This window comes from Morus notabilis, unplaced genomic scaffold, assembly GCF_000414095.1.
Source record: "Morus notabilis unplaced genomic scaffold, ASM41409v2 Scaffold447, whole genome shotgun sequence".
NCBI classification, from domain to species: Eukaryota; Viridiplantae; Streptophyta; class Magnoliopsida; order Rosales; family Moraceae; genus Morus; species Morus notabilis.
In genome coordinates this window covers 79784-92283 of record NW_010365641.1, presented here as the reverse complement: position 1 = coordinate 92283, position 12500 = coordinate 79784, and the positions used below count along the sequence as shown (strand labels likewise).

The following is a 12500-nucleotide window of genomic DNA, read 5'->3' as shown; positions in this document are numbered from 1 at the left end:
TTTTCGTTTAAAAATCTATTTAAAACCTAGTAGTTTATTTCCTGGTGGAAGGTCTACTAGTTCCCAAATATGATTTTGTAAGATGGAATCTATCTCACTCTTTATGGCTTCTTTCCATAAAGGACCTTCAGTTGAGCTCACAGCTTCTTTATATGTTTGAGGTTCAGCCTCTAGCATATAAGTTAGAAAATTCGGTCCGAAAGACTTTTCTATCCTTACTCTCTTACTTCGTCTAGGCTCTTCCTCCATTTCAATATTTTCATCATTTCCAGAATTTTGACTACAATCTTCTATGATAGTCTCAAAAGTTCATTTTGATGAACTTGGCTCATCTTCCTTAGTCTTACATGGAAATACATGTTCAAAGAATGATGCATTCCTAGACTCTATTATCGTGTTCTTGTGTATGTCTGGGTTTTTAGACTCGTGCACAAGGAACCGATATGCGATACTGTTATGAGCATACCTAATGAAGATACACTCAACTGTTTTCGGACCTATCTTCATCTTCTTTGGTGTTGGTGCCATTACCTTGGCCAAATACCCCCACACTTTCAAGTATTTGTAGGTAGGTTTCCTTCCTTTCCACAATTCATAAGGGGTTTTATCGACTTTCTTACACGGAACCTTATTTAAAAGGTAATTAGCTGATAAAATGACTTCCCCCCACATGTTCTGTGGCAACACAAACTTATTAACATTGCATTCATCATATCCTTTAAGGTACGATTTTTCTGTTCAGCAATGCCATTCGATTGGGGAGAAAATGGAGGTGTGACCTCATAAATAATTCCATGTTGTGCACAAAGGGCACTGAATGGTTCAACATATTCACCACCTCGGTCACTTCTTACCATCTTAATCTTTTTATTAAGTTGATTTTCCACTTCTTGCTTGTAGAGAGCAAATTTTTCTACAGCTTCATCTTTACTTTTCAGCGAATATACATAGCAATACTTTGTGCTATCATCAATGAAAGTGATAAAATACTTATTACCACCTCTAGTTTGAACAAACTTTAAGTCACAAACATCACTGTGTATTAGATCAAGTGGCTCAGTATTCCTTTCTATCGTTTGGAATGATGACCTTGTTAGTCTTGCCTCTACACAAATTTCACATTTACGTTTTGAATCGATATGAAATGTGGGTATGTGATCCAAGTTAATTAATCTACGCAAAGTATCATAATTAACATGTCCTAGTCTACCATGCCATAAGTTAGAAGACTCAAGCATATAAACAGAAGACTCTTCTTTTTATTCAGTTTCTTAGGTTTTACAACTATGGCATTCATTTTCCACATGCCTCTTTTTACATAACCCCTTCCCACATACATTCCCATTTTAGACAAAACTATCTTATCAGCTTCAAACACCATCTTGAAGTCGTGCATGCTTAGCATTGTCCCGGATATGAGATTCTTCCGGATGTCGAGCACATAAAGCACATTGTGGAGCTTCACTTCCTTGCCCGAGGTCATCTTCAAGAACACTGTTCCTTGGCCCTTGATCATAGAAGTTGCAGGGTTGCCCATGAAAAGCTTCTCTCTAGTTTCCAACGGAACTAGATCAGCAAACTCGGCCTAGTCATAGCAAATGTGTCTTGTAGCCCCAGTATCGAGCCACCACTCCTTTGGATTGGAGTTGACCAAGTTCACTTCAGAGACCACAACAGATAAGCTGATGTCAGACACGTCTTTGGCAATGGTGTCCACAGCATTGGCCTCCTTATCCTTGTTTCATTTTGGCAGCCTGCAGTCTGCCGATTTGTGCCCAACCTTGTTACAATTGAAGCACTTTCCTTGGAATTTCTTGACAATTCCTCCCTTTGGTCCCAACTTGGATCTGGACTTTCCCTTCTTTTTGGAGCTATCATGCTCCACCACATTAGCCTTAGCAGAGCTCGCGGTTGCATTTGAGAACTTCTTCTCAGTCCACCTATTGTCTTCTTCAATGCGAAGCCTGACAACCAATTGCTCAACGGTCATCTCTTTCCTCTTGTGCATCAGATAGCTCTTGAATTCCTTCCAGGAGGGGGTAGCTTATCAACCAGCGCAGCTACCTGAAAGGATTCACTAATGGCCATTCCCTCAGCATGTATTTCATGAATTATCAATTGGAGCTCTTGAGCTTGACTAATGACAGTCTTCGAGTCCACCATCTTGTAATTCAGGAATTGGCCCACTAAGAACTTCTTAGCACCCGCGTCCTCGGACTTATATTTTTGATCCAAAGATTCCCATAATTCCTTAGCTGTTTTCTTTGAGCTATACACATTGTAAAGCCCATCAGCCAAGCCGTTAAGCATATAGTTTCGACACAGATAGTCAGAATGGTTCCATGCATCAACCGCGTGGAATGCTTGAGCATCCACTTCATCCTCTCTAACAGTACGAGGATCCTCTTTCAAGAATCTCGCAAGATTCAATGTTGTTAAATAAAACAACATTTTTTGTTGCCAAGTTTTAAAATTCAGCCCACTGAATTTATCAGGCTTTTCATTGTGGTCACAGAAACCGAGACTGGCGGGGGCCGCGTCGAGGTCAAAGCGGGAGTCAGGACCGAGACAGACGTTTGTCCCACAGGTGACGGCACAGGCGTCATAGTGTTGCTTCCAGCAGGAACAACCACGTTCATGTTATCAGCCATTTCTAAGAACAAAATTTCCAAGTCAGTAAGGAAATTGTCAGAATTTCGAACAACCACAACAAAAACGTTTTTTTTTCCTTTTTCCTGAAAACGTTTTGGTCTTGTTTTTTATTATTCCCTGCAAAACCTCCTTTGTATAAATCTGAATTTGTTTTAAGATTGTTAGCCGAAATAGTGGATAATACAAAAAAAGGAACAAGTTAAGGAAGAAGAAATCCGAAATTCATACAATTGTAATTCAACCTTTTGACCAAAACTCAGAAATGAGAGTTGCAAGGATGTCGAGGCACGTGAACCACGTTTTCCTTAAAGCAGATTTGTCCGCTCCGGTGAGTGCTTGAGGCAACGTATGACGTCCGTCTCCCAGGATACAACGACAACGACGGTAGGTCGATGCACTATCAAAACTGTCTGGCGAACTAGAACTTGAACCTTCCCTCTATCACCAAACCGAACTACAAGAACACAAAGAAAGCACAAAAACTTCGGAAGCAAGAGAGAAACCGAGAGAGAGGGAGAGATTTCTGAAAATGTGTGTCCTTTCTTTCATGGGGAGAACCCTTTATATAGGCCCTTGATCAAGAATGTTACAAAACATGGATTAATGGGATTTAAGGACACATTATTACAGGACCAACCCCTCTCAATCTCCCCTGGATGAATCCAGCCACCTTTCTTCACTAAGGTTCGGATTCTTGATGATAAAACCGAAGTCATTAAGGTCTCCCAGGATACAACGACAACGACGGTAGGTCGATGCACTATCAAAACTGTCTGGCGAACTAGAACTTGAACCTTCCCTCTATCACCAAACCGAACTACAAGAACACAAAGAAAGCACAAAAACTTCAGAAGCAAGAGAGAAACCAAGAGAGAGGGAGAGATTTCTGAAAATGTGTGTCCTTTCTTTCATGGGGAGAACCCTTTATATAGGCCCTTGATCAAGAATGTTACAAAATATGGATTAATGGGATTTAAGGACACATTATTACAGGACCAACCCCTCTCAATCTCCCCTGGATGAATCCAGCCACCTTTCTTCACTAAGGTTCGGATTCTTGATGATAAAACCGAAGTCATTAAGGTCTCCCAGGATACAACGACAACGACGGTAGGTCGATGCACTATCAAAACTGTCTGGCGGACTAGAACTTGAACCTTCCCTCTATCACCAAACCGAACTACAAGAACACAAAGAAAGCACAAAAACTTCAGAAGCAAGAGAGAAACCAAGAGAGAGGGAGAGATTTCTGAAAATGTGTGTCCTTTCTTTCATGGGGAGAACCCTTTATATAGGCCCTTGATCAAGAATGTTACAAAACATGGATTAATGGGATTTAAGGACACATTATTACAGGACCAACCCCTCTCAATCTCCCCTGGATGAATCCAGCCACCTTTCTTCACTAAGGTTCGGATTCTTGATGATAAAACCGAAGTCATTAAGGTCTCTATAAACCTAATTTGGTTTTCCCCTTCATCAAGTCCTATTATGCCTCTTAAATCACCATTAAGCTCGTTTACCAGCCATTAAGCACAACTTTATGCTAAGGGCAAACAGCTGGAAGTTGGAAGGTCTTGGCTGAAGCAAAAATAAAAATTGCAAAAATAAGCTCGCACGGAGCAGGTTATCCGGTCCGGCATTCATGTTCGCAGGTCGCAGGCGCACACATTAGGCCCCAATCTGCTGGGATCGTGATTCGCACCCCCCCTGCACGTGAGAGAGCCTCTCTGGTATACATGCTTACCTAGATTTCAAAGTGCAATCACTTATAAACACCACCTTGGCTTCACTCCTAGCCAATGTGGGATTTTGGCAATTTCCTTCTACATTTAGCATTCCAAGTAACATACTTAGACCATCAATTTCTCATTCACCCAAAAACCATTTTGAGTGTATGAATACTCGATTTCGATCTCCTCGTGACGGAGAACGCAAATCCATTGAGACCCGTCTCAAAAACCTATTGTGCCACATTCAAATATGGGCCTCAAAATGAGCATTTAAAATGGCTTAATAAGCCATTTTTTCAACAATTCCATCGATAGCTAGTTGCTTCGGTTTCTTTTTCATTATTTTATTTTGTTATATTTGTCAATAAATTTCACGCAAAATAATGATAAGCAGTGTTTGAGGTAGAACAAAAGTGTTGTTGAACATTAAATCTAGTCAACATCATATACTAAAAAAGACAACATGCAAAAACAAATCCTCATGCTGATAAAGATCTTATGATTCAAAATAACTTTTTACCAGTAACGTATTCTTTTTAGGAAGATTTTTTGATATACCTGACTTACTAATAGGTTAAGTTTTTCTAATTATTAGATCTGCATACTTTTTAATTTTTACGTAATTTTATATAAATTTAACGGACAAAAAATCTAACGTATCGATATATTAAAGTACCTAAAAAAGTCCCTTCTTTTCATGCTTTACCAAAAATTCTCATAATTTCTGCTAGAGAATTCTTCGATTATAACACCTTTTTTAGCTATCCGGTTTAGAAAAAATTCATTAAATGGTCATAAATTTATTTGTCAACCACCAAGTGGAAAATGAATTATTATAGATCACTTGTATCTAAACAAGAAAAGAAAAGAAATTGTGTACAAAAACACTTGTGTGTGTACTTCTGCCACTGAAAGTGCAGTGGTCCACTGCACTTTTTTGTACAGGAAAAAAAAAAGAAAAAAGAAAAAAACCTGTGCATATGTGAAAAGAAACACAGCAGTCTAAAAAAAATATTTTAAAAGGTGCACAAATTGCGATATTAGGAATCAAATAAAATATATGCTGTTGTCTGTATTTACCAATAAGAGAAATTAGGTCCCATTTATTTCATCAATTTGAGTTTTATTATAATAAAAAATTTTTAAAAATAATCACATTTAATTTTTTTACTATAATAAAAATTTTTTATATAAAATTATATTTTAATTCAAATTATAAACTCAAATAAATGAAGTAAACGAACCTTAAAAAAATAAAAACACAGAGACACAGAGCCCCACTCCCCTAGAAAAAAAAAAAAAAGGCGGAAATCATTATACTGTCACAGCGCAACATGCAAGGATTTATTTGTGGAGAGCAGAAAGAGAGAGAGACCCAGTTGATGTATTGGGACCCACCTGACAGGATTTGAACTTTGAAGGTCATGTCATCTTTGATCTTTTTCACTCTCGAATTCATGGACCTTTTTTCTTACTTGATTCTTTTCGGATAGATTCTTGAATTAGGTACAAAATTTTTTGTATCCGTTCCGTATTATTGCACTGCTTTAGGCTATATATAGATCTTCATTGTGAGTCTTGCAATTTTTCTTTTCATTTTAATTTGCTTTTGATATATGGTAGGGTATTAAAAAATAAGTTATTAATATGATTTAATTATTGAACCATCCATCACAATATTCGGTTAGTTTTGTATTCTTTTCATTTTGATGTGATTTTTATCAAATTAAAACTTCATAAACACGTGGTTTTGATTTTAGACCGGAAAACTCCTTAATATAATATGAATTTCAGAAATGAGTGGGGAAAAAATTGACCAAGTTTTTTTTTTTTTTTCCTTGCCGTTGATATTATGACTTGCATAAACAAATAGTGAGATTTGCACTCAACGTTATGTTATTGCTAAGAAAGAGGGAGAAAAAATAAATAGAAAACCTTGCACTTTGTTGGCTCTATTTTTGCCCTGCACTTAGTTATTACAAATATCAACCTTTTTCTTTACATCAATGAAACAAACAGCTTCTTTGAAACTAAAATAAACTAATTAAAATGGTAACACACATCTCTTGATTTTTGGCTATATGTTGTTCAATACAACAACTCACTTTGATCCCATTTTGGCATTGGAGGAACATGAGTAGAGAAGTGAGGAAGCAGAGAAGCTTGTGTTGTTGCTTTTCGTGTACAAACTTCGCATCGCCATTGCTGCCGCTGCAGATGAAGTTGTTGCCAAAACTCCACTCTTATTCTCTTGGCCATCATTTGCAGCAGGAGACCCTTTTAGGAGCACATCAACTTTTGCATATTCCTCTCTCTCATGCCTGATTTCTTTGAGCATTGCCGCCACATCTTTCATGGTTGGCCTCTCATCAGGAGCCGAGTTTACGCACAACAAGGCTATTCCCAAGGCCTGCATCATTTCCTCTATCTCTGATTCTGATCTAGAGAGTAGGCTTGGGTCCAACACCTCAATGCCTCCCCTCTTTTGTCTCACCCAATCCACCACATGTAAGCCGTCCGGTATTGTTGGATCGATCGGTTGCTTCCCTGTCAGAACCTCTAAAACAACTACCCCATAGCTGTACACATCACTCTTCTCTGTGATCTTCATCATGTAGCCATATTCTGAAGGAAGAGGAGTAAATGTTAACGAAGAAAACTAATCTTTGAGTACTTTAAGGAGTATTCTTAAAATACCCAATACGACAGTTTTTTACCTTAAGATCTTTATCAAGTTTTGATAAACTGTTATACTTTTCTTAATATGATAAGATTTTGATGTGATCTGACAATTAAAACTTGCATATTGCAGGTAAAGTTGTTTTCATACGCGAAACTCTTAACATGTACAAATATGTTTCTCAAGATAAAATAACACTACAAACATGAGAACCAAATATAAAAAATATGAACTACTCTATGAATTGGGAGAATACTTGCCTGGAGCAATATATCCATAAGAGCCAGCCACAGTGTTTGAGGACCTAGCAAAATCGCCATCATCAACCAGCTTAGCTAGTCCAAAATCAGCAATATAAGGCTCAAACTCAAGACCAATAAGGATGTTATTGGCCTTGATGTCTCTATGAACAATTGGAGGAACACAATCATGGTGTAGATAAGCTAAGCCCTGAGACGCACCCAATAAAATTTGATATCTAAGCTCCCACTCCAAGGCATTTCCTGTCCTCTCATGGAGAAGACTGCCTAAGCTCCCATTAGGCATGTAATCATACATGAGCAACCTCGTGTTTCGATTCCAACAACATCCCAGAAATCTAACAATGTTCTTGTGACGGATTGAGCCGAGTGTTTTCACTTCTGCTGAGAATGAATCGCGAACTCCAGATTTCTCGTCGTTACATCCATTGCCTGCGGCTGCTGTACTAGTTGGCCATAGCTTCTTAACTGCAATGACTTCACCGTTGTCCATGTTAGCGCGGTAAACAACCCCTGAACATCCTTTTCCTATTACATTGGTGTCCACCAGACATCTCAGTATTTGATCAACTGAGAAGTTGAGCTTCTGGAATGGAGTGAATTGCCACGGCCATGAGTCTCCCATTTCTGAATCCTCGCCATCTCGAATTGTTCTCCGTGCTCTAATCACCCCAATCACTCCCATAACTACCATTGTAATTGTAAGAGTGATCAGCAGTGCTATTGCCAGTTTAAGTCTCCGTGACCGCCTTACGTTGTTCTCACTTCTCGCCAGTCCTGTCCTTCCAATATTGCTCAAGAAACACGAATCTCGGTTTGAAGAGCAAAGCCCTTTGTTCCCTTCAAGGTCTGTTGGTGATAATTGCCTGAAAAGCTTGTTGTCCGGAAGATAACCGGAGAAGTTATTGTAAGAGACATTGAGACAGACAAGATTATCAAGCCCTGCTAATGGAATCAAATCCCCCTCAAGCTTGTTGTGTGACAGATCAAGAATGGAAAGCTTGTTGAGTGCAGATATCTGAGACGGGATAGGCCCGGAAAGTCCATTGCAGCTGAGATTTAAAGCAATTTCAAGGGCTTCAATCCGCCCCAGTTCGACAGGTATGGAGCCTGTGAGCTCATTGCTGCTCAGATCAAGCAATTGGAGACTCAAGCATAAGCCAAGAGACGACGGTATTGATCCGGAGAATGAATTTCCCCTCAAAATGAGCTTGTTTAACGAAACAAGGCGACCAAGGCTTGCCGGTATCTGACCAGAAAACTGATTAACCGAAACATCCAAGACCTGTAGTCCCGACAGAGAGGACAATGTATTAGGCAAGGGACCTTCTAAAGTATTGTTGCTTAGGTCAATCATCTGCAATTCTGTGCAGCTTCCAATCTCATGTGGGACCTCCCCAGAAAGGTGATTCGCAGACAAATCAAGGAAGTTCAAGCTCTTAAGCCCTCCGATTGTGCTAGGGATGCCGCCGGAGATTCTATTGTTTCCAAGCCGCAGCCTCACAAGAGAGCTGCAGTTGCCAATCTCGGGACGTATTGAACCCGAAATGTCGTTGTCAATCAACAAAAACTTGGTGAGGTTCTGAAGCTGAAATAAACCAGGTGGTACACTACCAGTGAGATAGTTGTGGGACAAATCAATAGCCTGGAGACTAGCACAACCAGCCAAAGTAGAAGGAATGCTTCCCTCAAGCTGGTTTTGCCAAGCGAAGAACACATTTAGCTTGGACAGTTTTCCGAGCTCGGGCGGGATCAAGCCTGAGATCTGATTAGTATCAAGCTGCAATTGCTCCAAATTAGTTGCATTTGCAAAATTGGAAGGTATTGAACCAGACACATTGTTGTTACTAATCATAAACTCCACAAGCCCTGAAAGCCCTCCTACGGACAATGGAATAGTACCCGAAATCGAATTCAACGAGAGATCAATGTTTGTCAAGCTACTACAATTCCCAAGCTCCTCTGGGATTGACCCAACCAAATTATTCTGCCACATAAACAACTCCTCTAGCTTTTGGAGCTTACCAAGCTCTTTAGGAATAGAACCAGACAAACTGTTCTCATAAAGAAACAAGTTCACAAGCTCAGAACAGTTACCTATCTCAGGAGGGATTTCACCAGACAGCATTGTGGTATAGATTGAGAGTGTCTGAAGCCTGCCGAGCTTCCCCAACGATGGCGGTAAAGACCCCAAAATCCCAGTGTCTGCCAACCCCAAAACAGTCAAGTTTAAGCAGTCTCCAATCTCATCCGGGATTTTCCCAACAATGTCTTTGTTCCCACCGACTCTAATCACTTCAAGGCTAGTCAGTTTTCCGAGCTCCACCGGGATAACCCCGCTTAGCCGGTTGTCGAAAATCAGCAGATTCTTTAGGCCAAAACAGTGGCTTATCTCAACCGGGATTTTCCCAGTTAACTGGTTTGAGTTCAAAATCAAGTCTTGAAGTTTCCCAAGCTTGCCAATAGTTCTAGGAATAGAACCAACAAGGCTGTTGGAACTAAGATCAAGGACTTGTAATTCTTTACAGTCACCAAGTTCATCTGGTATTGTTCCAGTGATATTGGCATCAGAAACGACAAGTTTTTGTAATGAATGAAAGGAAGAGAGATTGGCTGGTAAAGGAAGATGGAGAGGAATGGATTGGACGGTGATTTCTGTGACGAAACCTTTTGGAGAGCAAGAAATGAAGGTCCAGTTACATGGGTTTTCGTCCAGAATGTTCCAGTTAGAGAAAGAAGAGATAAAAGAAGAAGTAGTTTTGGAGGAGTGAAGCCAGGAAAAGAGAAGAGAAGCTTCATGGTTTGCAGAGAAAGAAGAAGAAAATAAGTTGAGGAAGAAGAAGAAGAAGAAAGAAGATTGCCTCGAGCTGGGCATGGAAGACATTTGCCTCAATTTCCCAAAACCTTAATCTTTTTTCTTCCTCGGGTTTATTGTATCATTGGGCTTTGCAGCCTCTCTCTTTTTCTCTCTAACTTACTCTGTTGGTCTCTCTCTCTCTCTCTCTCTCTCTCTCTATATATATATATATATATATCTGTTTTTACTCTGTTTTTCTTGCTTTGAACTCAAACTCAGAGGAAACAAAACCCAGTCACACTCAAAACTTTTTTTTTTTTGTTTACGCAGTTTCACATTGATACTCAAACCCAAGTTTAGTACTTAAACGGTATAAAGTAATGAAAGAGAGCAAAAGAAAAATAAGAAAAATGAATAGAGAGAATAACCCAATATGCCTAGAGATCAGCAAAAACTGCACCACCTTCAACGCCACCACCACCACCCCAGGCTCTTCTCTCTCTCTCTCTCTCTCTCTCTCTCTCTCAAACTATCTCTTTCTCTCTCTAAAACAATAGAATATTAACGGGTTTCGCTTGGTGGGTTCACGCGCAGGGGAAGAGAAAACACCACTTGCCCATCAATTTCTACACACACACAAATATATATATATATATATATATGTGTGTGTGTGTGTGTGTGTGTGTTTTCGTGGTTTGCTTTTTTTTTTTTCTGACTCCAGTAAGACTTATTAAGGAGATTATTATAAGGAGATTATTATAATGTTATTATATACAGTACAATATATAATATATTTCTCTATGTAAGCAGTTAGCTCAAATTCCAAGTAAGTGTTTTTTGAAGGAAGAAACAGACAAGTAAGCGCTTCCATTCAGCCATGAACTCCTGGGAATGGCTTTTACTCAGCAACAGTTCTCTCTTCATTTTTTGACTCTTTCTCAGTTATCAGCCATCCACTTGTGCTCTCCTCTCTCTCTCTCTCTCTCTCTCTCTACATATTTTCTTTATAACTGACGTTTTTGTTTATATTTTTTTGGCGGAGTTTTTTATTTTGCAACTGATTAATAATTTTTAGGAAGAAAGAAAAAAATAGGTCAAAATTAAAGATAAATTAAAATTAATAGGTTAATAGTTTATATAAGTTAATAAATAGGTTAAATTATTATTTTCGTCTATAACTTATCTCGTTATGAATCATAACTTGACAAGTTATTTTCGGTTTTTGTCCATAACTTGTCTGGCTATGAACCATAACTTAACAAGTTTGTCCATAACTTATGGTTATAAACCATAACTTGACAACTTATGACCTATTAATTTTTATAATTAAAAGTTAACATATATACTTTCTTAAGCTTTTCATATTGGCCTATTTCTTACTATTTTCCTAATTTTTATTAAAAAAAAAGTTGAGATAATTATGGTTTGCAAAAGTTGGCGGTTTTGGGCTTTTATTTTTTGGCAAGTTGTTAGTCAGATTTAGAATTATGATTTAAAATTATTTTTAATTTATGTGTATTTTTTTAGATTTAAAATTATGATTTAAAATTATTTTTAATTTATGTGTATTTTTTATAAGAAAAAAATTATAATAAATTATAAATTATAATTCGAATCATGATACGAATTCTTATACTAAATATCCTATTAAAGTTTGTTTAAGCAAAGTCATTTATTGACTTACCTATTAAAGTTTATAACTTGATTGTGACTAGTGCTGAAACTTTGGACGGGCCGCCCGTGACCACCGAAAAGTCTGAATTTTTACCCGATGACCGAACCCGATCTGCCCGAAAATTTGGGCTGCCCGACCCGACCCGAAAATTCCCATGGACGGGCTTCGAGCAGAGGAAGCCTGCCCGTGCCCGGTCATCGGGCTGCCCGCTGCCCGACCCGCTGCCCGCTTTTTTTTTTTATATTATATTTTTGTGTTGTTGAAATAAGTATTTGTATAATTACAATGTGTAATTGTGTATATTACAATTTGAAATATGAAATGAACACACGACACGAACGAACTATATAAAAAAAAGTACTTCTTCATTGATTTTTAAATTTGTAATTCATGATTGCCTCATTAAAAACTTTACCAAGAAAACCTTACTAAGAAAAACCCAATTGGGATAAAAACTTGGTAAGGAAAAAAGAGTGCAATCATTGTGGGACGAATTACAAATTTGATGAACTTACAAAGTCTATACAAGATTACAAATTACAATAAACACTATACAAATTAGAAATTACAAAGTAAATAAATATTTACAAAGAAATTATCAAGATGAAGCAGAAGGATCATCTTGAAAATTAAAAGTTAATCTATTAAATTCGTCGATCCATTCTTGGTTTGCCGGTGAGATTGTATCGTGTAAGCGTTGGTC

General features: G+C 38.2%; 1 protein-coding gene across 1 annotated transcript in view; it reads right to left on the bottom strand.

Moving 5' to 3' along the window:
- Window positions 1-6336: 6336 nt before the first annotated feature.
- LOC21388116 (receptor-like protein kinase 2) overlaps window positions 6337-12500 on the bottom strand; it is a 44428-nt gene continuing 38264 nt past the window's right edge. Inside the window, 2 exon segments of the mRNA XM_010108382.2 lie at window positions 6337-7010; window positions 7326-10269. Coding sequence (XP_010106684.2) covers window positions 6487-7010; window positions 7326-10269 — 3468 coding nt within the window. The 3' untranslated portion in view covers window positions 6337-6486.